Source organism: Macrotis lagotis, chromosome 3 (assembly GCF_037893015.1).
Source record: "Macrotis lagotis isolate mMagLag1 chromosome 3, bilby.v1.9.chrom.fasta, whole genome shotgun sequence".
NCBI lineage: Eukaryota > Metazoa > Chordata > Mammalia > Peramelemorphia > Peramelidae > Macrotis > Macrotis lagotis.
Window position 1 is genome coordinate 238,487,148 of NC_133660.1, and position 24,697 is coordinate 238,511,844.

General features: G+C 36.0%; 1 protein-coding gene, 1 long non-coding RNA gene and 1 other non-coding gene across 6 annotated transcripts in view; 2 read left to right on the forward strand and 1 right to left on the reverse strand.

Annotated features, from left to right (window-relative positions):
- IPO7 (importin 7) overlaps positions 1-17,953 on the forward strand; it is a 61,549-nt gene extending 43,596 nt beyond the window's left edge. For 3 of the 4 annotated variants that reach the window (XM_074230280.1, XM_074230277.1, XM_074230279.1), the window contains exons 8-25: positions 117-201; positions 1,581-1,715; positions 2,558-2,657; positions 3,836-3,912; positions 4,130-4,246; positions 5,683-5,772; positions 6,434-6,599; positions 7,436-7,596; positions 8,181-8,309; positions 9,025-9,091; positions 9,194-9,319; positions 9,753-9,850; positions 10,777-10,872; positions 11,332-11,552; positions 11,636-11,841; positions 13,708-13,914; positions 14,648-14,764; positions 16,753-17,953. In XM_074230280.1, the coding sequence (XP_074086381.1) occupies positions 117-201; positions 1,581-1,715; positions 2,558-2,657; positions 3,836-3,912; positions 4,130-4,246; positions 5,683-5,772; positions 6,434-6,599; positions 7,436-7,596; positions 8,181-8,309; positions 9,025-9,091; positions 9,194-9,319; positions 9,753-9,850; positions 10,777-10,872; positions 11,332-11,552; positions 11,636-11,841; positions 13,708-13,914; positions 14,648-14,764; positions 16,753-16,850 (2,296 nt within the window). In that variant the 3' untranslated portion in view covers positions 16,851-17,953. The remainder of the gene's footprint in view (positions 1-116; positions 202-1,580; positions 1,716-2,557; positions 2,658-3,835; positions 3,913-4,129; positions 4,247-5,682; positions 5,773-6,433; positions 6,600-7,435; positions 7,597-8,180; positions 8,310-9,024; positions 9,092-9,193; positions 9,320-9,752; positions 9,851-10,776; positions 10,873-11,331; positions 11,553-11,635; positions 11,842-13,707; positions 13,915-14,647; positions 14,765-16,752) is intronic. The other variant, XM_074230278.1, reaches the window with a different exon arrangement.
- Positions 2,459-10,933, reverse strand: LOC141518343 (uncharacterized). The gene is made up of 5 exons (XR_012477158.1): positions 10,736-10,933; positions 6,027-6,113; positions 4,104-4,240; positions 3,817-3,893; positions 2,459-2,771 (listed from the first exon to the last, which is right to left on the reverse strand). It is a non-coding gene; the product is annotated as an uncharacterized LOC141518343 (long non-coding RNA).
- Positions 5,875-6,057, forward strand: LOC141519768 (small nucleolar RNA SNORA23). The gene has a single exon (XR_012477410.1). It is a non-coding gene; the product is annotated as a small nucleolar RNA SNORA23 (small nucleolar RNA).
- Positions 17,954-24,697: the final 6,744 nt, after the last annotated feature.

Genomic DNA, 24,697 nt, shown 5'->3' on the forward strand with positions numbered 1-24,697 from the left:
CAAATAATATAAAAATGTTGTTCCCTCACCCCCCCCCCCCCAAAAAAAAATAACCCAGAGGTGGAACTGTTTAAAAGTATAGCAAAAGATTATTGGGGACTCTTACTTTGTTTTAGGTATGGAAGCCCTGGCAATGTTTCCAAGGAATACAATGAATTTGCCGAAGTCTTCCTAAAAGCATTTGCAGTTGGTGTCCAGCAGGTAAAAAAAAAAAACCCTTATCTTAGATATTAGTAGAATTCAGCTATTCTGAAGTTTCCTCATGGCTTGATGGTAAACCTACATTGAGTGCACTGATAGCCAAGCTTCAGCTTTTGTGATAATTTGAAGACTTGGAAAGCTTTGTGTCTGAATCTTGAAATCATAGACTATCATCCCAACACTGACAAACAAGGCTCAGTATCAGAGAGCCAACCACCAGGTTCCTGACCATGGCAGCCCTTCAGGGCCTTCCTGTTACCTTGGATCACATACACAATGCTCTTTTTTCCACGTTGAGTTCCCTCTTGCCTTTACAGCCTTACTCCATATCATTTGCACCCATGTCCTCCTCAGTCAGGAGATGATCCAACTCTTATTTTTACTTACTTTCCCCATGCAGAGAACTTTTTCTTCTCATTTCTTCCTTCTGTCATCTTTAAGAAGCCTTTGCTGATTCTCCCTTTATTCTAATGTTTCCTCTGTTGATTATCCCAGTTTACTCCATATGCAGCTTGATTGTTAGATTATGAGCTCCTTAAGAGCAGGGACTGTCTTTTTGTCTTCTTTGCATCCTAGGAGCTTTGCACAATCCCCTGCACTGTATAGGTTGTTTTTGACTGCTTCCTGACTGACCTGGTTAGGAATTCTTTTGGCCACAACAGTTCATGGAAATCAACCACTAAAAATAAAAGGGACTGAATTGGTGGAAGAAATATTTACACTATGGAAATGAAATAAATATTTTACTGCAGGAAATTCTGCACTTTTTTGTAGATTTATTTGTATTATGCTCCTCTTAGTTTTCTGATTTCCTTTACTTAATCTGCAATCTAGGTTTTAACCCTTATTTTTCCTCTCATATTTATAATCATTAAATATTTTAGCTTTCACTGTATAATCACATAATACTTTACCTTTTGCAAACCAGTTTTGTTTTGACATTATAGTGTAAAAGTTTTCCAGTAGCAATTGTTCTCCATATGATTCTCAGATTTAAAATAAAATTTCCTTAAAGAAAACACAATTTTAAAAATTTGAGCTTGTAATAAGTAACAGCTTAACCCATTCTTCCTTCTAACTTTATTAGGTTTTCTTTTAATATTTTTTAATTAACAGGAGTTTATTTTCTTTCTAACCCTAACCCTTCTACTCTTCCAGTTGAGAAAAAGAAAAACAAAATCTTTCTGCAACATATGTGTGATCAAGCAAAACAAATTCCTTCTTTGGCCATATCCAGTTATATACCTTCTTCTGAACGATAGCATAATTTTTGATTCAGGAAATATTAGTATTTTGGAGGTTGTGCTTTTCTAAGTAAATATTCATTTCTGTCTTATTCGTTATCACATTTATCAAGCTGTTAAACCTGTGCTCCTTAGGTATTGCTGAAGGTGCTGTATCAATACAAAGAAAAACAATATATGGCTCCTCGAGTTCTCCAGCAGACACTGAACTATATCAATCAAGGCGTGTCCCATGCTGTCACTTGGAAGAACCTGAAACCACATATACAAGTAAAGATTCTCTTCATAAAGCTTGGCAGGCAGTTGTGATTATAGAAATAATGGGGGGGGTATTTGGGGATACATATAGAAAAAATTATCTATGAAGACAATGATAAAATAACCTGAGCATGGTTTTCGTGTGTGTGCGTGTATGTGTGTGTGTATGTATATATATATATATGTATGTATATAATTTAATTCACCTAGTCCTGGTACTGTGATAGAGTGGAAAACATATGAATGTGATACCTTATAAATCTTGATTTGGATTATTAGAGATTGTTATCTTTAGCTTATGAAAATATTCCACATTTAAAGTGGGAGACAACTTGGGACAGGGGAAATACACTGGCTCTGGGATCAGAGTCTTAATTCAAAGTTTACCACTAAAGTTCCTTTAAATTTCCTCAGGCTTATTTGTTTCATCAGTAAAATCAGAGGGTTGGGCTACATGATACCTGAGGTGTTTTAGATCTTTGACCTTATGATGGTAGCCAGTTATTTAATTGTATTATTAGGAAAGAGCTTGCATGTGAATCCTCCCAAAAGATTCATTTCCCATTTCAATTAGCCAATATTTCTTTACTAATCAATGTGCTTTTATATAGAACTCTCAGACTTTTGATGAGCTTAAAAGTACATAGTAAAGTACCACTGAGTTCTGGAAATATCCAGTTGTATGCCTACTCCTATTTACAATTGTAGAAAGGATAAGACTGGGCAAATAGCTAATGATTCATTGAGGCCAGTGTATTCTTTTTAATAGGATTTATTTATCATAGAGAGTTTAAAGATTAAAGAATAGCAGCCATTGAAGTCTAAAATGGTCACTTTTAACTTTTAAATTACAGGGCATTATCCAAGATGTTATTTTTCCATTGATGTGCTATACAGATGCTGATGAAGAGCTCTGGCAAGAAGATCCTTATGAATATATACGCATGAAGTTTGGTAAGAACGTGGACATTTTAAAAATTGCATTCCAACTTTAGGTCAGTAGATTTGGAGAGTCAGGTTTCTACCTTGAGGCATGCTTTCCACCATGGACTTGTCTCCTTTTCAAGCCTGCATTAATTGCATATTTTATTTTGAACAAGTATGAATACAAAATTGGTCATAAATCATCCCTAAATGATAATATCTTTTCCTAGTGTGAAATGAGCACTGTGTGAGGCCATTCCTGCTCTTCTGGCTTATGCTATAAATGAATAGTTGATGCTTTTCCACAGAGCTTTATAGAAAGTTCAGTGTCTGCATTTTAAGTTAGTCCTGAAACAATCCTCAAGCCAGATATGGGAAAAGTCAGGAGATGAAAGTCTAGAAACTGGATCTCCAGGTCAGTGATAGTGGCATGATGAAGGAAGAGATCAATTTCAGGTCCTAGGTTCGATGGCAATAGACTCTAGAAAGAGTACACTTTGAATGGCCAGGATTTTCTCAGAAAAGGTAAGTTTTAAGGTCCTTAATTGAGAGGGAGAGGGTGTTGAACAAAGAGGGAATAGCAAGTTTGGAGAGGGAAAAGAAAATTGGGAGTCATTCTGTGAGAATAAAATATAAAAACAATTATAGGAAAATAAAAGGAATGCCAGGGTGAGACCATGTCTTCAGCTGTGGGTAGGAGTAAAAGTGACAGTTGTTTCCATCTTCAGAATTGATATTGAAAAAGAAGACAAAGGGGCAACGAATTTGAGTGGAGGATAGAGCAGCATTGAAATACCTTAGCTATTGGGTTGATTTGGAAAGTAAAGTAAGATCAAAGAAAAGTGTCTTGAGAACATAACAGCTCAGTAAAAGTTTTCATTCAGGGGAGTAATGGGAGGTCATGGTCAGAGGAATGACTGAGTTTGTAATTGGGAAGTAAAATAGTTTTGGGTAAGATTGAGCTCACATTACGTGACTATGCTCTGTGGGGCTGAAGTGAATTGTTTGGGATGAGGAACAAACTCAAAGGTTTTGGAGTTTGAGGGAGAATCTGCTCAGTAAACCTGCTTTTTATGTGAGTATAGAGGGTAGTAGTAAAACAGATTCTAAACTCAACATATTTTATAAAAGACATTCTTCCTGTTGTATTATATGCTAGAAATTCTGATTAAGATGTTCTTAGCCTTACAGTAAAATTTCTCCTATAGATGTGTTCGAGGACTTCATTTCCCCAACTACTGCTGCCCAGACCCTCTTGTTTACAGCCTGTAGTAAGAGAAAAGAGGTAAATTAATTCTTGAGGCAAAATACCCATTCACAATTGATTGATTACTCTAAACTGTCTGAACACAACTGTGTTACAAACGAATAGTTTTGTTATTGACTTATATTGTTGCTGTCCAATGTGTTGGTTCACATCATAAATTCTATAAAATTTTTCTGCTAGAAAATAAAATCTTAGTTTTGAGTACTCACCATGATGGCCTTTATCTTTAATGTAGGTTTTGCAGAAAACAATGGGATTTTGCTATCAGATTCTTACAGAACCAAATGCTGATCCCCGGAAAAAAGATGGTGCTCTGCATATGATCGGTTCCTTGGCTGAAATCTTGCTAAAGGTATAGAGAAATGGGAAGTGGGGAGGGAATGAAGTTAGGGACATGTAAGTTCTCTTCTTTGTGCATTTAGTTATGCTGAACAATTTCCTGGACACCCAGTTGGTTTTTAGTTAATGGATGCATCGTGGACATTTACATGTACCGTTGACTTTCGAGGAAAATAAGAACTTTGTTCCCTGCTTTTAATTCAAACATGAAATAGTTGTGAACCTACAAAGCAGATATAGATTCCAAAGTGAATATTTGAATTACAAAATAATTTTTTCCCTTATAAAAAGAATTAAATTGTAAATTGTTGCATATTAAATATGATTTTTCAAAAAATGCAACATAATTTGGGAGAACATTATTATAGTAGACCATTACTATTTGTTGGTCCCATTTTATATTTTTCTGTTATGTTTTTGTAATATGTGAAAATGAGAACCATCATGATAGGAATTAAAAGCACACTATGGAATAAGAGAAGTCAGTTCAAGTCCTATTCTTGAAATGTGCTATCTGTGGGCTTGTTGGCACTGAAACTCTCAGCACTTTCTCTACCTTGAAAGGGTATTTATGAGTTCCACAATTTTTCCACCGTCCTCCCTTCCCATACATATATAATCATATTTTATAACTATGTTGTGAAAGAGAATTAACTCCAAGAGGGAAAGAAAACCCTCTGAAGGAAAGAAAACTTAAGGAAGTGAGCAAGTATGCTTTGCTCTGTATTCAGACTTCATAGTTTTTCCTCCAGATGTGGATGACATTGTCCATAGCTGGTCTCAGGACTGTCCTGAACAGCTGAGAGGAGCTGCTTCCATGTTTACAAGGTTCTCATGGTTCTACCCGCTACTTCACTCTGCATCAATTTATGCTCCTTGCTTCTCTAAAGTCTGACCATCCATGATATCTTAGAAAACAGTAGTGCTCCATTCCACAATTTGTCCAGCCAGTCCCCAATTTATAGGCATCCCCTCAATTTCCAATTCTTTGCCCCTACAAATGTGCAGCTATTCCCCCTTTTTATGATTTCTTTGGTATATAGACCCTGTATTAGTGTTTCTAGATCAAAGGGCATGTACAAATTTATTGCCCTTTGGGGGTAGTTCTGAAACCTTTTTTGAAAACCTTTTGATATGGATTAATAAGCCCAGGTGCGATTCTGTGTATGTATGTACACACAGATGTATGTGTGCTCAAATACACATGTAAAGTATATTTGGGTTTCAGGCTGTTTTAGAGGAATGAGTTTTCATGGATCTTCTAGATAATATGTTGACCCAAGGATTTTAGTACCAAACTCAGTGGATGACTAGGAAGAGTAGTATGGACTTTTGTCATTGTGATGTACGATTCTAGTGTTAGCCTTAGATTGACTTTATGAGGAAAAAAATTAGAGTAATTAATTACTACGGCTAGAAATAATCATCCTCATCCTTATGTATCAACAGAAAAAGATCTACAAAGATCAGATGGAATATATGTTGCAAAATCATGTATTCCCTCTCTTCAGCAGTGAACTTGGCTACATGAGAGCAAGGGTAAGTGTATTTTGAAATTTTTCTGCATGTGTCCACTTTTGGTCTTTAAATGATGTGTGTGATGTTTGAGTTTTCTGATTAACAGAGATGTCCTATCTGGCTACAGCCTCGTGTGCATAGTTTCCATCTATGTCTGGTAGCACTGTCCGTTTGTGTTTTGCATTCAGACACTGCTGTCCACACTTAATCCTGTAGCCAGAGAAAAACTTGGGATCATAGTACTGGCCTAGTGACGTCTTTTTGGACAAACCTACCACTGGTCAGCCTCCGAACTCCCAGACATGGACAACTCACGTGTTTACTACCAGTTGGTTAGGATGCTGGCTCTTTTTGTCTCCTTCCTGTTTATAGAAAAAGCATCATTGTATGGTTGTAATATGACCTTTTTTACTTGTTAACCCCACCTTTTTTCATTAAATTAATTTATTTTGAATTTTACAATTTTCCCCCTAAATCTCGCTTCCTTCCCCTCCACCCTCCACAGAAGACAATCTGTTAGTCTTTACATTGTTTCCGTGGTATACATTGATCTAAGTTGAGTGTGATGAGAGAGAAATCATATCCTTAAGGAAGAAAAATAAAGTATAAGAGATAGCAAAATTACATAATAAGATAATGGGTTTGGTTTTTTTTTTTAATTAAATAACCCCATCTTTTTAAGGCTTGCTGGGTACTTCATTATTTCTGTGAAGTAAAGTTTAAGAGTGACCAGAACCTGCAGACAGCCTTGGAATTGACAAGACGATGTCTAATTGATGATAGAGAGATGCCTGTGAAAGTGGAGGCTGCTATCGCCCTTCAAGTTCTGATTAGCAATCAGGAGAAAGGTAAACTGTTAGAAACTTATAAAGTAAAGCTAGAATTCATTTAATTAGTTTTTTATTGATGCCTTTAAAAATGTCTTTGTTGCTTTGTTTTTTATATCCCTACATTTTCAATTGTTTTGCTCCTGAGTCAAGTTTATTCCTTTCTTGTCCCACCCCTCCCCCCACAAAAAAATGAAATCAAATGCAATTTTATTATTTCCATTAACATGCAAAGATAGTTTTACACATGTTAATTTTTATAAGCTTTTGAGTTCCACATTTTTTACCTGCCTTCCTTCCCTTCCCCCTCCCCTATCACCCCCATACATTGAGTAATTTTATGTAGGTTATACACGTATAGAAAGAATTTTAAAATTATAAGAAACTCATCAACACATTCAATGACATCTGACAGTCTAGCAGTATTATTCCACTTTTCACAATCCTCTTAGGAGACAAGTTTGATAATTTCACACCATTTTTCAGGGGTTTATCTTGTAATTACACTTTGTGCTAATTTTCCTCATATAAATCCTCTCAGAATGTATAGGACATTATACTTGGGAAAGCTTAAATGGAAGTCTTTTGGTGCCACCCTCCCAGCCAGCTTTGACTTTAGGCAATGGGGCACAGCAACACAACTTTTATAACCCCTTGGGTCTCTTGAAGGTAGCATACAGTACAGGGAAGAGAAGAACCACTTTTAGTCTTTTGAGTCAGAAGATGAAGGGTTTTATTTTTGGTGTCTACTTCCAGAGCTGGTGATTCTTTCTCAATGTTCCCATCTTTTGAAGTTGAGATGTAAGTAATGGCAAGTTGTGTTTTTTTTTTGTTTTGTTTTGTTTTTTGTCTTGCAGCTAAGGAATATATTACACCATTCATTAGGCCTGTAATGCAGGCTCTTCTTCACATCATAAGAGAAACAGAAAATGATGATCTTACCAATGTGATTCAGAAAATGATTTGCGAGTACAGTGAAGAGGTTACTCCTATTGCTGTTGAAATGACCCAACACTTGGTAAATTTTCCATTCGTGTCTAATTTGTGCTGGAAAACTAGTCCAGCTTTGAAAATTAACTCAACTCAGTGATTCTTAAGGACCTTTCCACTTGTGAATTTCTCTGATATTATTGTGCATGGTGTTTACATTCAAGTCTGGGCATTTACATGGAGATGTAAACTGTTTCCATAGGTCTCATCTGCTGTTGGAATTTCTCAACCATATGTTTACAGGAAATCTTACTTTTATTACATAAATAAGCTCTACACTTCATAAAAACTATAAATTAAAAACCAAAACTTCAGCACACCAAAGACCTTTCAGTCCTTTTCAACAACCTCTTTCTTGGGTTCCTATAGATTTGTGTTTTAAGAACACAAAGATCCTAATATTTGCAAGTTGTTTGCTTCAGATAATTTAGATATTTTCCTTTGAATATCTTGCTCATTGTTTTGAAACAACAATTCTTCAGATATTACAGACTAGTAGTTGTTATTTGATATTGAGGGGGGGGTTCTTATATTTCTCAGATAGTAAGTGGCTGAATCTAAAGATTAAAGATACGAAGAATCAAAAACATTAATATTATTAAATTATTCTAGGCCATGACATTTAACCAGGTAATCCAGACTGGACCTGATGAAGAAGGAAGTGATGATAAAGCAGTAACAGCTATGGGAATCTTAAATACAATTGATACCCTTCTTAGTGTTGTAGAAGATCATAAAGAGGTAAGAGAACTATTATTGCCCTTGAGTACTTACTTCTCCAAAGGTAACATGCATCTTTGTGGTTTGGTGGGAAAAGAAATGGGCAATTCTTTCAACTTCTCTAATGATTTACTTTTACTCATTTGTCATTGTTTTGACTGAACTCTTTGAATTTATCAAGGGCATTGTCTTCCTATGTGTTTATCTTCAATAAGTTTCTTAATAGCTTTTAGATAAGAAGCTAGTGTAGTTAAAAAAAATTAGAATGAAAATGAACCAAATAATGTGCAAATAGTTATCTGATTCCCAAAATATTAAACATGAATCAGCAGCTTGTGACCATATGGACTGTCATTTAGGTACTTTTTAGCTGCTTATAGTTGCAGTTAGTAATCCTTAATGTTGTCATACTTGGTCAAACAGTGCTGTTTGGATGGTTCTCAAACTTCATTTAGATGGATTTTCTTTCCATCTGAGTTTTTAAGATTTTAATTTTAAAATGTAATGTGATAATATGATGAACTTTCTCTATCATTTTAAATATTCTTAATTCTATGCTTATGTTCTTTTGTATGTCAAACATTCTGTTTCTGGTCTCAAAAAATCAGTGTTTATTGGGTGCTATTTTAAAACAAAGAATGAATCTGTTTGTTTTGAAAATAGGTATTTTGGAGGTAGAAACTTAGTCATCCAGTGGATTCTGATGTTGTAATTTCATTTATCTGTTCTCTTTCAGATAACTCAGCAGCTGGAGGGCATCTGTTTGCAAGTCATTGGTACTGTTTTACAACAGCATGTTTTAGGTATATATAGAGAGGCATTTGTCTGGAGTAAGGGATCCGATGGAAGATAGTTTGAATTTTATGTGAACAAAGAGTAACTCTTCATAATTCATTCTGTTTCAGAGTTCTATGAGGAAATTTTTTCCTTAGCTCACAGTTTGACTTGTCAACAAGTCTCTCCACAAATGTGGCAGCTTTTGCCTCTTGTATTTGAAGTTTTTCAGCAGGATGGATTTGATTACTTTACAGGTAAGAATTTAAAATACTTTGGGTTTTGTTTTGGATTTTTTTGCTTTTGTCATATAAGTTGTTTGGTCCCCAGATAAAGTTTTCTTAGGGAAAATTGGGGGGGGGGAATTGTTTTTTTCTTTCCATGATGATTTCAGCATGCTGGGAAAATAAATTTTTTTGTCCATGCATGCCTTCATTCCAATAAATTAAGATTAATAGAGAATAGTTAATTAGAAACAAAGTAACTTAGTAAAAGGGACCAATTCAGTAAACCTGGGTTCAAGTAGCCTATATTGCACGTTTTCATGAAGTATTCCATTAACATGAGGAGTTTTTATTAAAAGCAAATTCCTCTAAGCTAGGCTGCTCTTGTTCCAACAGGGCTGAAGAGTAAACCTTTGTTACAGTGAAACAAATCACATGTATAACTGATGATTTTTAATTAACACAGATATGATGCCTCTTCTCCATAATTATGTAACTGTGGATACAGATACACTTTTGTCGGACACCAAATATCTTGAAATGATATACAGCATGTGCAAAAAGGTAGGTATCCCTCATTTGGTGATGATCAGTAGCAGTTCACACAGAATCATCAAAATAATGTTCCTGCTCTGGTCCTCAAGTGGTATCTGTGCCCTTTACTATGGGCTCAGGGTCACACTTGTTGAAGTTCTACTTCATTCACTCAGGATTCCATAGCTCATGTATGGGCAGAGCATTCAGCCCCTTAACTCATTTTCTTTGAACTCTTAAAAACCATCTGGGGCAAGAACCAGCAACCTAGGTATAGTCTGATTAAGTATGGGAAGAAATCTGTTTACTATTGGATGTCTCTGCTACACTGAACCCCATTAGTCATAAAAGGAGACTAATATATGTGGTGCCCATTATGGAATTATTTAGGAAAATACCCTCAACTTTTTAAAGCATCAAGCTTAATAATCTTGTCAGGATTGAATGTTGGAAGGTCAGTTTAATCATGACTCTTGAGAAAGCAGTATCCTTTCATGGAAAGAGAGTAATCAGTGTCCACTGGCAATCTCAAACATTTCAACATCTCATGCATCAATCATTTTGCTAAGCTGTAAAAAATATGCTTTCTGCAATGTCCTTGTGTAAAATGAGCAGGTAAGATTAAATAACATGGGCTAAATCTTGTGATTTATTGGCACCAGGTACAGATATTATACACAGATCTCTTAAAACCTTTCTCTGCTTAGTGTATGAAGGGACATTTTTAACTTGTCATAAATACCTTTAGCATATTGTCACAATATCTTATAGCTAAAGAGAGTAGCAGCTTTTTCTGTTAATATATTGCTATTATTCCTAGTAGCCCCAAACCTTTTAGGGACAAAGCAGCCAATAGTGACCTTGTAGCGTTCATCTCATAAGAGTATTAATTGGCAGCATCCACTCTACTCTGACCTCATTTTAGGAAGCTTCATTTTAGTTTTATCCTTTCATAGGTCTTGACAGGAGTAGCAGGAGAAGATGCAGAATGTCATGCAGCTAAGTTGTTGGAAGTGATCATCCTACAATGCAAAGGACGTGGTATCGATCAGGTCCGTAGTAGAGCAACTGCCGTTGACTTTTGATCATATCCTGGAGGAAATATCAGACATATATTTAAAGTTATAAAAAAATTTCCATGTGATTGCTCTTCATCTTTACTGGAAAAAAATTGAATATTATGTCAAATCCAAGATTTTTTTGTTCCTGCTAAAAATCTTCGTTCATAGCACAATACTTACATCCTTGACATTGACTTTGGGAAACCTTGGTGTTTTGGTGTGTGTTATCAGGAATTGGTTTGAACATTGATATTCTTCTAATATTAATTGGGAGAGTAATTAAACTACCCATTAACAATTTCAGGGAAATATCAGGGCCTTGCATTATCATAGTAAAACTTGGTCATACCATATTAACGCTGTTTAAAAATTGTTTTGAGTCAGCACAATATTAAATGGAAATGGTCCTTGCTGGCATTTTGGGATCCATTGATTTTTAATGTTTTACAGTGTATTCCCTTGTTTGTGGAAGCAGCTTTGGAGAGATTGACCAGAGAGGTCAAAACAAGTGAACTTCGAACAATGTGTCTTCAGGTTGCTATTGCAGCTCTCTACTATAATCCTCACCTGCTCCTCAACACCTTAGAAAACCTTCGCTTCCCCAACAATGTTGAACCTGTCACAAATCACTTTATTACACAGTGGCTTAATGATGTTGATTGTTTCTTGGGGTAAGTGACTTAATAAGAGTTGTATCTCTTCTAAATTTTGAGAAGACATTTTCCCCCCACTAAATTTCTGTTTTTGTTTTTAGGCTTCATGATAGAAAGATGTGTGTTCTAGGCTTGTGCGCCCTTATTGACTTGGAACAAATACCACAAGTTTTAAATCAGGTTTCGGGACAAATTCTTCCAGCTTTTATCCTTTTATTTAATGGGTTAAAAAGAGCGTATGCTTGTCATGCAGAGCATGAAAATGATAGTGATGAAGATGATGAAGCTGATGAAGATGAAGAAACAGGTAAAGGGATTTAAATGATGAGTCCCCAACTTGTTCATGTTTATGCTGTAACAGGAAAAGAGCTGGAAATCAGGAGATCCAGGCTCTATTTTGAGGCTGTCCCATTTTTGTGTGCTATAGTCTGGTCTATAGTGGAACAAGGTACTGCTCATTACAAGACAGGAACCTGACCTTTGAGCAATGTCAATATTCTTTCTGACCTTACCATGTTGTAGATCAAAATATTCTTTTAAGATCACTTCTGATTTTAATGGTTTTTGATACATCACTAGTGAATGGTTGTATATAGCTCCAGATTTTTTTTGGTTTTTTTCCCAAGGCAATGGAGTTAATGACTTGTCCAAGATCACACAATTAGGTAATTATTAACTATGTGAAGCCAGATTTGGTCTCAGGTCTTCCTGACTCCAGGGCTGGTACTCTAGCCACTGCATTACCTAGCTACCCCATCCATAGCTCTAGATTTCAAAGAAAATATTGCCCCTTTTTGGACCAGCGTAGTATGAGGAATGAGACTCGGGATATATTTTTTGCCATCAAAATAACCAAATTTTTTTAGAAATAACTTTTTTTTTTTTAATGAAATGTATAGTAAACCTTTTTTTTTTCTGGCATAGTTGGGAAGCCTTGGAGTTAGTTATATTTGTTTAGTTGAGGAGAGTTATTCACTTTCATGGGAAATAATCTCCTTGGCCATTAGCAAGTCACTTAAAAGTCTGTTGCTGCTGTAGGAGCATCCTGGTCATGACCTTCCATAGTAATTGTCCTGAAGAAGTTGAGAAGCACTGGTTGAGAGTTCTGATTCAGCAGTGCCAGATAACAGTGTTTGTTTACTCAAACACATTTCTCTTCAGGTTGGATCAGTTGTAACAATCTCTCTCAGCATCTCTCTGCCATACTAATATTCTAGCCCACCTGCCAGACAGCTTTTCACCAATTCAGTCTCCACATGTGCTGATAGTAGGTAGCAACCTGACTGATGGAAAAGTGTCCCCCATGAGGGAGAGATTCCTTCTAAAATTTAGTTTTTTATGAAAATAAACTCTTGCCTAGTCTTTGTTACACATAAACACAATCCTTTTTTGATGTAATGGATATTCCACAGCCTTAGAGATAAATTTGTTAGCTTTTGTTCTCCCCATCCCTTGTGCACATTGAATTAGGTGATAATTTGGAGAAAGGAAGGAATAGGTCATAGAGAAGGAGTTTTATCTGTACTTGGAAAATCACTGCTTTCTAAGTATTGTTTATATCTTTTTGACCTTGAATTTGTTGCTTAATTTTTCACTCCTAATTTCTTCACCTGTAAAGATGAGTTTAGCTTAGATCCTATATCTTATTCCCAACATATAATTATGATTTGAATGTTGTCTCTTTTCAGTATAGCCATTTTTAATTTCTAGTAATATCTAAGCACTATGGGTAGTACTAAGTAATATACAACTGCATAATGAAAAGATTTGAATCCAAAGTTCAGGGACCTTAATTATACTATCTCGGTGTATATATAGGACCTTTTCAACTTTTTTCCTATCAAATAAAGGAAGAATCAACAGGGATGTGCAAGATGATCTCTAACATCTGTTCTAGCTATCAATCACCTGCAGCCCCTAGAGAAACTTAGAACATATATTGTGGGTTTTTTAAACCACATTAGTTTTTAACATTTCTTTTGAGGTTGTCATTAATAACATGCTTAATAAATCTGCTTCTGAAGTGGACTTTCAGAATGCTTAATGCTGTCATCTACTCTTTTCCTGAAAATTGTTGAATTTTGGAATATTATACTTTTTCCTGTGGGTGTGTTGTCATTTTCTAATTCAAAATGAGATTCCCAAGTTTATAAACATTCCTGTTGTTTGGCAGAAGAGCTTGGAAGTGATGAAGATGATATTGATGAGGATGGGCAAGAATATTTAGAGATTCTGGCTAAACAGGCAGGAGAAGATGGAGATGATGAAGAGTGGGAAGAAGATGATGCAGAAGAAACCGCCTTGGAAGGCTATTCTACAATCATTGATGATGAAGAGAACCCTGTTGACGAGTATCAGATATTTAAAGCTATATTTCAGAGTAAGTAATTCCAATATTATTCAAATTATACCTTACTAGATCCTGTGCTCAGAATAAGTATACTTTTTAAATGAATTAATCCTAAAAATGGGTGGATAACCAACCTAGAATTTTTTGATCTAACTGGAAATTTGTGAATTTCAATTTTAATTGGAATTTTTTTTGATTATCCGGAGGGCAATAGGTATGTACTGCTTCCAATAAATTTGGGTATAAAGAGGTTAACTAGTTGCATGAAAATGTAATAAGCTGCATCAATAAGGTGTATTATATACATTGTTGATATTGAAGCAGGTTGAGAATCATTTTTCTTGAGTTAAAGCAGCTGAAACATAATTTTGTTGAAGTAAAAATCAACTTGTTCTATTCATAAAAGCAGTAATGTTACATGCTTAGAAAATCCATGCCAGAATTCATATGTCCTTTAGGGAACAGGGGTTTTCTTTTTCATTTTCTTCTCTGAAATGTCAGTTTTTAGGTTTTATTGAAATGTTTTTTCTAGAAGAGGAATGCGAGAGGTTTTATGAGGGGTACCAGAAAACCTCTTTCACATTGCACATAGCTTTTGAAGGCTATGAGGAATTTAGTAGTGTGTTTGCTACATGCAAAGCACTTGGTAAAACTATACCATGGTGTAGAAGAACAAGAATGCTTCAAACTCCAACCTCTTTTTCTTGAAAGCTGATTTAGTGTGATTATGGTGATAACAATTTTTTTCTTTTTTTCTTTAAAGCTATTCAGAGTCGTAATCCTGTGTGGTACCAAGCTCTGACTCATGGTCTTAATGAAGAACAAAGAAAACAGTTACAAGACATAGCCACTCTGGCAGACCAGAGACGAGCAGCACATGGTACTTCCTTTTGCTTTATTCCTTTTTGAACGTCATAGATAATTTTGTGTAGTTTTGAAGTTAAAAATCTGCTCCAAACATATCCTTATACTGTCTCTTACAGAACACATGGTTAATCGGATTTATCACTGTTAATGGATGTGTAATGGAGTCATTGTCCTCACCATTTTATTAGACATTGTTGTATTTACAGAAGACATAGTCACCAAATTGTTTTCTGTTGATAGCTCTAAAGGGGGGGGACCAAGTCCCACTTGTGGAAACAAACTATTATTAGTCACAGATACAGATGAGTGGGGTAAGCTCTTGAGAAAATACAAAATCACAATATTAACAGGTACCTTTATCTTATAATCATGGTAACAACATGAATGCATGTATAACTTTGAAGTTTTAGAAAGCATTTTGTTAAAAAAAAAACAAACCCTGTATGGTAGATAATGCTATAAGTATTTCCATTTTTGTCATTCCTTCTCTCTTCCTCTCCCCCCCCCCCCCCCACTTCTCCAAACATGGCTTCTGCACTGAGTTCCTTGATGGGTTCCATGTTTCTAAGCTTGTTCCATCGAGCTCTGTCTCTGCATTGTGTTTGGCCTCTCGGGTTTTTGGTCATCCTCATTCTTGTTCCATTGATTCCTTGACTCTCTTTCTGTTCCTCTTCCTTGTTTGACCTTTCCTTTCCTTACATTATTGGTTTACTTCACCTCCTGCCCCTTTATTTTGGATAGCCTTCAAGGCTTCTAGTCTAAATTTTTCCCCTTTAAATATTTCTTCTACTCGCTTCAGTATTTCTTTATTGATGAATATCATACATGTATTTATTTCACTTTTCTCTCTAGTCTCTTCTCTATCTCCTGCTAAACATCCCATCAGGAAATTAAACTTGTTACACCCAAAACATGATAAATCATTTTCTTCTTCTTCCAAAAGCCTCTGATGCTCCAAAGTTTATGCTTTTGTTGACAGTGTAACCCTCCTTTCATTCACTAAGGTGTTTCTAAAGTTGCGATATCTTTTCCCGCTACCAAGATGATTTTCTTGATGTACACTTTATGGAATGCCTTACTCAAAAGCTGATAATGATGCTCTGTTGTCTGCAGATAAAGATGCTCAGTCACACACATAAGGCTCTTGATTTCTTTCTCACCATCATTTTATTCCACTTTTTCAAGCCTTCATTTCTAGCTGCACCACATTATTAGTTTTGAACTCAATTCTCCTCCTCCTGCCTCATCCCTTCAGAATCCCTGTCTTAGGGGCAGTTTTCCATTTTCCTTCTCAATTTATTTGTCAACATCGTCTCTCCCTTCCTGAGGCAGCTAGGGGTTCCATAGAGCACAAGAGCAATGGACCTTTAGTCAGGAAACTTCATCTACCCCAGTTCAAATCTGGCCTCTGACACTTAGTAGCTGGTTGACCTTGGGTAAGTCACTACACCCCAATTGCCTCAATTTGCTCATCTGTAGTCAATTGGAGAAGGAAATGGCTTAACCACTCAAATGTACTCACTGACAAATGTACTCACAAAAATGCCCCTAGTCCTGTGCACTTCCCATGTTGATAATGTAGTTGCTTGTTAGGTTTAGATTGGTGAATGCCATGGATGGATGCCAGTTACTCTTGGGCTTAGCCTCAGGAATCATGCCTGTAAACATTTTAGTAGACTCTTAACCTTAGACTGGTCTACATTTGGAATGAGATTTTCTCCACAACTAAGACATCCCTGGCTAGGACCAACGATCATGTTTTAGGTGGTCAGAAAACATTAGCAGATCGTTGGAAGAGAACTGAAAACTGGAAGGAGTTTTGATCCTATCCCATGAGCAAAGGCATAGACTGCCCACTCATTTTCTTGACATTGGACAATCATAATTGTCCCACATTTTTATCAGAAATGATATAATCTGTCTTTTTTTGTCCTTTATCCTGCTTGTTCTGTTTGCTTTCTTTAAAAAAAATTTAACTCAAATAATTGTTTTATCTTCCAGAATCCAAAATGATTGAGAAACATGGAGGATACAAATTCAACGCTCCAGTTGTGCCAAGTTCATTCAATTTTGGAGGTCCAGCCCCTGGGATGAATTGAATTATCCTTTTCTTTCCTGCTACCGTGTGATTGTAGTAAAGAGCTTGTGTTCCTCCCAGTAGTGGTTCCAGAACTGGTTTGTGTTCTCTACTGCTCACTCTAAACTAATTGATCAATAGATTGGACAGAAAACCCAGGAAGTGGGACCTGATCATGAAACCTGGCACTGGAAAGTAAACCAGAGGGTTCTTTGGTTAGGGTGGGGGGAGGTTTGGGTGGTTTTTGTTTTGTTTGGGGGTGGGAGGGTTGTTTTCTTTTTTCTTTTTTTTTTTCTTTTTTTTGGAAGAAAAGAAGAACCTGACTTTGGAGCTTCAAATGACACACTGTGGAGATCTTCAAATAAACGAGGGGATGTCATAAGGCAGCTTTTCTTTTTCTGAGGAAAAAAATTAGGCATGGGCTGCAGGACTATTTAAAATGTCTCATTTACAGTACAAGCTCAAAGGTAGATGTAATTTTTACACTTATGAATATTTTGCCCAGTTTCCTTCCCTTTCGCATCCCCTTCCCATTGGGTCTTTATTCTTTTAATGTAAATAAGGTAATCTGATAGCCTTACTTAATCTTCATCATTTCCATTTATCAAAGATTGTTCCTATCTAGATTATTGGACACTTATTGTAGCACTACATAACTGATACAAATCTGTAAATGAATTAGCACTTTCATATTGAAACAAGCCTGCTAGCCTATGTATAAAATAGCAAAATGTTTGCTGTTTATAAAAAAGAAGGGATGTAATGGGGCTGGGGTGGGGGTCATTTCAAGTTATTAATTTAAAATTGAACTAGCAGTTTTGTACCTGGTGACTGTGGTGCACTCACCTCTGATAGTGACTTGAATTCGGTATGTAAAAAGGGGTTAGTGATACTTCATTGCTGCTAAAAAAAATATGGCAACACCCTCTGTGTCCTTTGTTTTTTCTTAAGGCTCTCATTGTACAAGTGAAAATTTGGTTATAAGACCTTAATGTAAAAATGAGAAAGGTTATCTTCTCAGAAGCATGTAAATTGGACCTAAGTTCTGCTCTTAAAGAGTTGATTGAAGTGTGTGGATGAACATCTATATATGCAATCTATTAAAAGAACTTAATTCGGCTGATATGGCTTGATCTGATGCGGTTTTTTCCTAATATTTTAAAGTTCTGTTATATTAACTTAGTTTTCACTCTCCCCCCCCCCCCAATACCACCACCACCCCTTTGCACCTGGTAATAGTGCTTAGTGCTTGGTTTCCTTTTGTTTTTGCATTGAAACTACCACTTGTGTATCTTTGTGCCTATCACAGTATCTCTTTTAGCTCAGTCAGTAGGCACAGCTCTCTCTGGGACCACTATTGATACCACTCCCCAAACAAGCCAGCAGCAAGATGGTGCATAGAGGTTGGTTTGCCATCTCTCAACCTACTGACACCTCTCAAAGAAATCCTTAGTTTCTTATCTTGCATTGATCATTGATCTTAAATATTTGTCTAGTTAGTCATTGTTGATTTGGGTTGTTTTTATATATATTATATATATACACACACACACACACACACACACACACACACACACACACATAACATGTATCAAAGTGTTATTGAATTCTAAGCTATTTTAATTTAAATGCTGTTGGGTCTCAAAACAGGCTAGAGAATTGATTACATCTGTAAAAAATGAAACCTGCACATTGATACTCAAAATGCAAAACTTCAGAAAAATGGTTTGTCTTTTGTGTGTTTCTTGTATGTTAAATAATTAAGTCTGCTTTTTGGAATATGTGGTTTTCTTGAAAGACAAGCAGTTAAAATGTTTATCTCTGTACATAGGTTGTCCGAAGCCATCCCTGAATCCCATTACTTACATGTGGGCATTTGACCTTCTAGATCTGTGGTCTGGGTACAAGACTGGCTATCTAAAAAAATCAGTATAATTGATACTGATTTATTTGTCTCTCTTAATGTTGAGATCAAGTGTGTCACTATATCACAGCCTTTATTTCTCGTCAATTTGTATAGTTAGTCATCCTCATGTGAATCTGATAGCATCATCCAGGTGCTTGAATCTGTCATGGACTTATAGTTAAAATAAAACCTGAAACAGTTATATGTTTTTGGTGTTATATATAGGAGTGGAAATACTTGAATGGGGTTATAGAAAAGCCACCTATTGCCACCTCTTATTCCCATCCCTCAAAATCTTCTCCCCCTATTCCAAATATTCTATTTTTGGCTTCCTGTTGTAGACTTCATTATTCAATAAATTGATAACTTTAATTTTTCACATTACTAATCTGTCATTGGAAAAGGCCACCTCTAATAAAGGTTTATTATTTTCATGTCATAGTATTAAAGTTCTCTTTGCTAAGTTACTTTAACCTGAAGAAATAAATAGGTGGTGTGTGAAGTTTGGGAAGCAAAGACTGAGGTTTATTGTTAAATTCAGGGCGGTTTTTCAACACTAAACTGAACTTAAAATACTATGGAATCCTATTCCCACGGATTGTTTAGGCAGTAAATAGAGACATCTTTTGACAATAGACCAAGATTTTATTTATTTTAAAATAGTGATGACTTTTAGTATTTTACTGATTGAGTAGACATACTTAAAGGAAAACTTCATTCTTTAGTACAACTAATTATCACTAGTTTATATACCTTGTATCCATATTGCCATGTTTTTAAAAGCTTGATCCTTGTTTCTTAAATCTTGAACTATGAAAATAGGTGGAATAACAGTTTTATTGTTATTTCCTTTGGTTTTTTGTTTTGTTTTTTAAATGGATGTACTAAAAATGTAGAGACTTGACATTTTTATCTTGGATGGTATCAAATGTTCAGGCAAAAAAATACTACTCATACATCCTTGGGAACAAAAGTCATCCATTTTGTAGAAATGTATATTCCTAGTATTAAATAAAAGAAATAAACTTGTTTCTTTACAGGTTATATGTTAAATGTTGGCTGCTAATCTCCACAAGTTATCAAGATTGTAGCTTCCATGCTCACTTCATGAAGACCAGAACCCTAGAGCAGTGGTGGCCAACTTGTAGGCCTAGTCTTAGCTCTTTGGAGTTTCATGTGCTGGTCACCCATTGGAGCAAGCATGAAGAAAAAGTATTGGCAATTGTATTTAATATTAAGGGTAAAAGAGATAATTATGTTCTCAGGAAGCTACGGAAAAATTATGTAAACATTTGTTGGTCTGTTCATTTAATTAGTTATTAAAAGTTTGGAGAAAAAAAAAACCTATGACTCTTTGTTGATAAACCTAGTGAATTCTGGCTCCTACCCTTGCCATAGAACTTGACTTGATGGTAAATGAGTCTTGAGTGCCAGCCAAGTTAGCTGTCCTCTCTTGACTCAACAAAGGTTGAAACCATGGTATAGTTCTTATACTATCCCCTTTGAACATAATCACAACCTTTTCCATTCTGCTTCAGTTGTTAGCATTCTGTTACTTCCAACAAGATAATATTAAGTATGATTTTAATTATTTTAAAAGTTTACTTAAACCACTACAGAGCCTTAAGAATCCTGGCACCTCATTCAATTATTGAGGCATTCCTCCTGATCTGATTTCCAGCAAAAGGGAATTATATCCATAGTTCAACTAGAATGAGAGCAGAGAAGAACACCTACCAGGGATTTAGAATAGACCTATTAAGTCATTGAATTAATGACTCTTGAAGTTTAACCTAAATACTATAAATTGACAACAACAACAACAAAAAACTTCCTGGAATACCAATAATTAAAGACAGACAATATTTTGTCTTCAATACCAAAAAATGAGAAGAAAACATTTTAGAGGCAGTGTGATACAACCTAGTAGAAAGAACACCTACTTTGGATATTAAACCTGTCATAATGTCCATGGCCCATAGCTTGGCTCTTCAATTGAAATGAAGTGGCATTTCAGTCAAGAATTTCAGAGTTCTGGTGGCACAGTGGAAAGAATTTAAATTTATGTCTTATTGCTGTGCTTAGTTCAATGTCTTCAGTTAATGGTTATTTCACAGGATTGTGAGGTTCAAATAACATCATAGATTGCTTTGCACACTTAAAAGAGGACTACATAATGACTCCTCCATCACTACAAATAAATACAAAAAATAAACAGATTGACTCGAAAAACATGCTGTCCACCTCAAGAAAGATAAAGACTAGAGGCGGCTAGGTGGCGTAGTGGATAGAGCACCGGCTCTGGAGTCAGGAGTATCAGAGTTCAAATCTGGCCTCAGACACTTAATATTTACCTAGCTGTGTGGCCTTGGGCAAGCCACTTAACCCTGTTTGCCTTGCAAAAACCTAAAAAGATGGACTCAGAAGTGAAGAGGAGAGCATATACTCTGCTAGTTTTTTCCTATTTTTTTTTGAAACAGCTAATACAGAAATTTGTTGTACATTAGGTTTCTTGTCTTCTCAATGGGAGAAGCTAACTTGGAACTAAAAACTGAATTTAAAAAAATAGGTCCTTTGCAAACATGTTATCAGCATATACCTCATTCCACATTTATTATGTTTCCAACTTCATTTCTCTAAGCCATAATTTGGATCAGATTTGAATGCTGACTCCAGGGCCTGTGCTCCATCCACTGGGCCATCTTACTGCCCCTAAGGAGATTGACTTATCCAAAGTTCCTTATATTAGAGATATGAGACCATTATCTAACAAATTTTCTGCACAATTTTCACCTGAGAATTTTGCTTTCCTTCTCATTTTATTTGCACCATTGTATTCCTACCAAATCTTTTAATTTAATGTAATCAAAATTATCCATTTTATACTTTACAGTACTTAATCATGTTTAGGAATTAATGTCTTTTTAAGTATCACTTGTCTCTATATTTCTACCTTAACCTTAATTAAGCTAGACATCTCTGTTCTGATGGGATAGTAAAGTTAGGTGTAAGTTCATTTTGAACTTAATTGTGCTAATTGCCAAATATGGTGCTAGACCTGTTTTTCTAAAGAATTGCTTCAGTTTTTGCTAGCAGCTTGTTCAACTGTTAGTCATATCCATATTTTGTATTCTTGGCTTTATTGAGGCAGCAAGGGTGGTAGTTAACACCAGGCCTGTTGTTAGGAAGATAGTTCAAATACAACCTCAAGTATTATTGTGGGTGACCTTGAACAAATCACTCCCATTTGTTGGTCTCATTTTCTCATCTGTAAAATGGTTATAACAACCTGGCAGGGTTATTATGAGGATCAAATGAGAGTTATCCTTGTAAAGTTGAGGTTTGTAGGTCATGTAAGAAGTGCATATTCCCTTCCCCTTTCCTCTAATTTTAAATAGGTTGGAAAACTTGAGAAAATAGGGCCAGGGAATGAGTAGAATGGTCTAGCTTGAGCTATTCATTTATGTGGGGAACTTTTTAAAACTATATTTTCTTTCCTTGTCATGGTTCTGTCAATAGAAACAGGCATATTTCTTGATGTCTTTACTCTCCTAAGATTTGCTATCAGTTCTGTATTTTGTCCTGCATCTTCACTTTCTATCCTTCCTTCCCATGCCTCTTAGAAGTATGTCCCAAATCAACTTTGACTTGAATCTCCATCACCCCTACCCTGCACCAAGCCATGATCTCATCTTTGAATCAGTCTACTTAATTCTGAATACTGTCTCAACTTTCAAAGCTCAGTGACCATTCCATCTTTTTTTAAAAATATGCCCTTGCTCTCCCATCAAGCTTTCCATTGGAAAAAAAAAAGCAAAAATTAAAGTAAAAATGCGAGATACAGTGACCACATCTGGCAATGTGTCCAACATTTTAGCTTAGTGGGCATCTTTTTTCTGCCCTGAGAAAAGCAAATTTTCTGTAGAAATTCTTTAAGACTATCTTAAAGGTTTTTTCCCCTCCTCATTACTTAGGAATGCTGTTTTCATCGAATTGTTTAGTCAGTTTGTATTTTATTTTGGGATTTGCTTATATTACTCGGCAGGGCAACTAAGTGAAACAGTGGATAGAGTACTGGCCTTAAAATCAGGTGAACAGGAGTTGGAAGCCAGCCTCAGACTTGATACTAACTTGCTGTGTGACCTTGGGCAAGTCACTTAACCCTGGTTGCCACCACCACCACCAGGTCATTTCCAGTCTTAGATTCTCCACTATCCCCTCCTGTCCTATTATCCCATAGTCTCTGATCCAGATTTCTTACTCTTGACTTTGCACAATGCTAGAGCTGGTTCTTGGTTTTTATTTCTGTTGTAACCCCCTGGGGATTTTGGTTTCTCCAATCCATCCTTCTCTCCAGTCAGTCAGAACCAAACCTCTTAATTAAATTGAGTTATCACTTTGCCCTGGCCCCTCCTCCAATCCACATAGCTGCCACAACCACCTGTGAACCCCGTGAACTCCAGTGGAGCCAATCATTATTCGTCCTTTCATAACCAATTTTTCTTTGCACATGTATTTACCATTTGTCCATCTAGATGCCATTAGGTAACTGACAGTCTTCAAGAGATGATTTAGAGTCCCTGTGAAAGCATCAGATCACCAACTGGAATGGGAGAAACCACTGAATGATGCCAGAAGCAACTGAGCCTATTACCAAAGTCCTTTACCCTCAGTGGAGTGCAGCAAGGAGATACAAGCAATATCAATAATGCACTTGAAACTACATAACAACCAGTGAGCATTTATTAAGGGTCATCAGGTGATGTTCTGGGAGCTGAAGATTTCAGAACAAAGGAACAATTCCTATTTTCTAACAGCAATTTACTGGAGGGGGTTGGGATAGAAGTATAAACATACATATTTTATATTCATGCATGAACATATATAAATAATGCATATTGAATATATATATGTGTGTGTGTGTGTGTGTGTATGGTGGTAGTGCATTCTGGGAATGGGGCCAGCCAATACACATGTTTGATAAGCATTATTGTACAGTGAGAGATGTTAAAAGCTAGAGTTTATATTTGATCCTAGAGGCAACAGGATGCTTCTAGAGGTTATTGAGTAAGGAGGTGACTTGACCAAATCCAACTTTGACAAAGCCACTGAAGTGATTTTATTTAAAGGGAGGATGGATTAATGTTTTAAAAAAAGCTCCCAGCAGACTAATTAGAAAGGCACAGCAATCTTAAAAGGTGATAAAGGATTGAACGAAGGTAGGTTTTTTTTTTTGTGAACAAAGTGAAGGGACAGGGAAAGGGCATGATTTTGTAGATGATTTTGCAACTGAATGGATATGTGGCAATGGGGGAAAGTAGAGTCCAGGAAAAGGCCAAGGATACGATGGAAGAATAGTGATGCCCCTGAAAAAAAAGTTTAGAAAAACATGAGGAAAGATGAATTCTATTCTGGTGATGTTCCATGTCTCTTGGATATCCAGTTTGAAATGTCCAAAGGCAACTGGTGATTTGCTAGTGAAACTTGGTTAAGAGGTTACTACTAAGTTCCAGATACATAAATCCATGAGTCATCTGTATAATTAAACCCCACACCCCACTGTGAGTGTTGATAAGATCATTAAGAGAATTTATAGAGAGAAAAGGCCCAGGTCAGAATCTTGGAACATCCCAGCTATGGATGATGAGCTATAGATTCTAGGGACTAACAATGAGTAGGCAGGTACGAAATGAACCAGAAGAAAGTAATGTCATCAGAGAATATTCCTAAGAATTTTAGACAGTAAAATGCAAAATTATCTGCAATATTGGAGAGGGCAGTTTCAGTCAAATGTGTTAGATTTGAAGAGTGAAAATGATAGAGAAATTTTTTCTAAGATTTTGGTCGACAAAAGAAATTTTAGGACAACTGAAAGAAATGCTGGAGTCTAGAGATTTTTTTTTTAAGATTGAAATGGTTTTTGGGGTTTATTTTTGTCCTTCATTCTAAAAGAAGCCTATGAC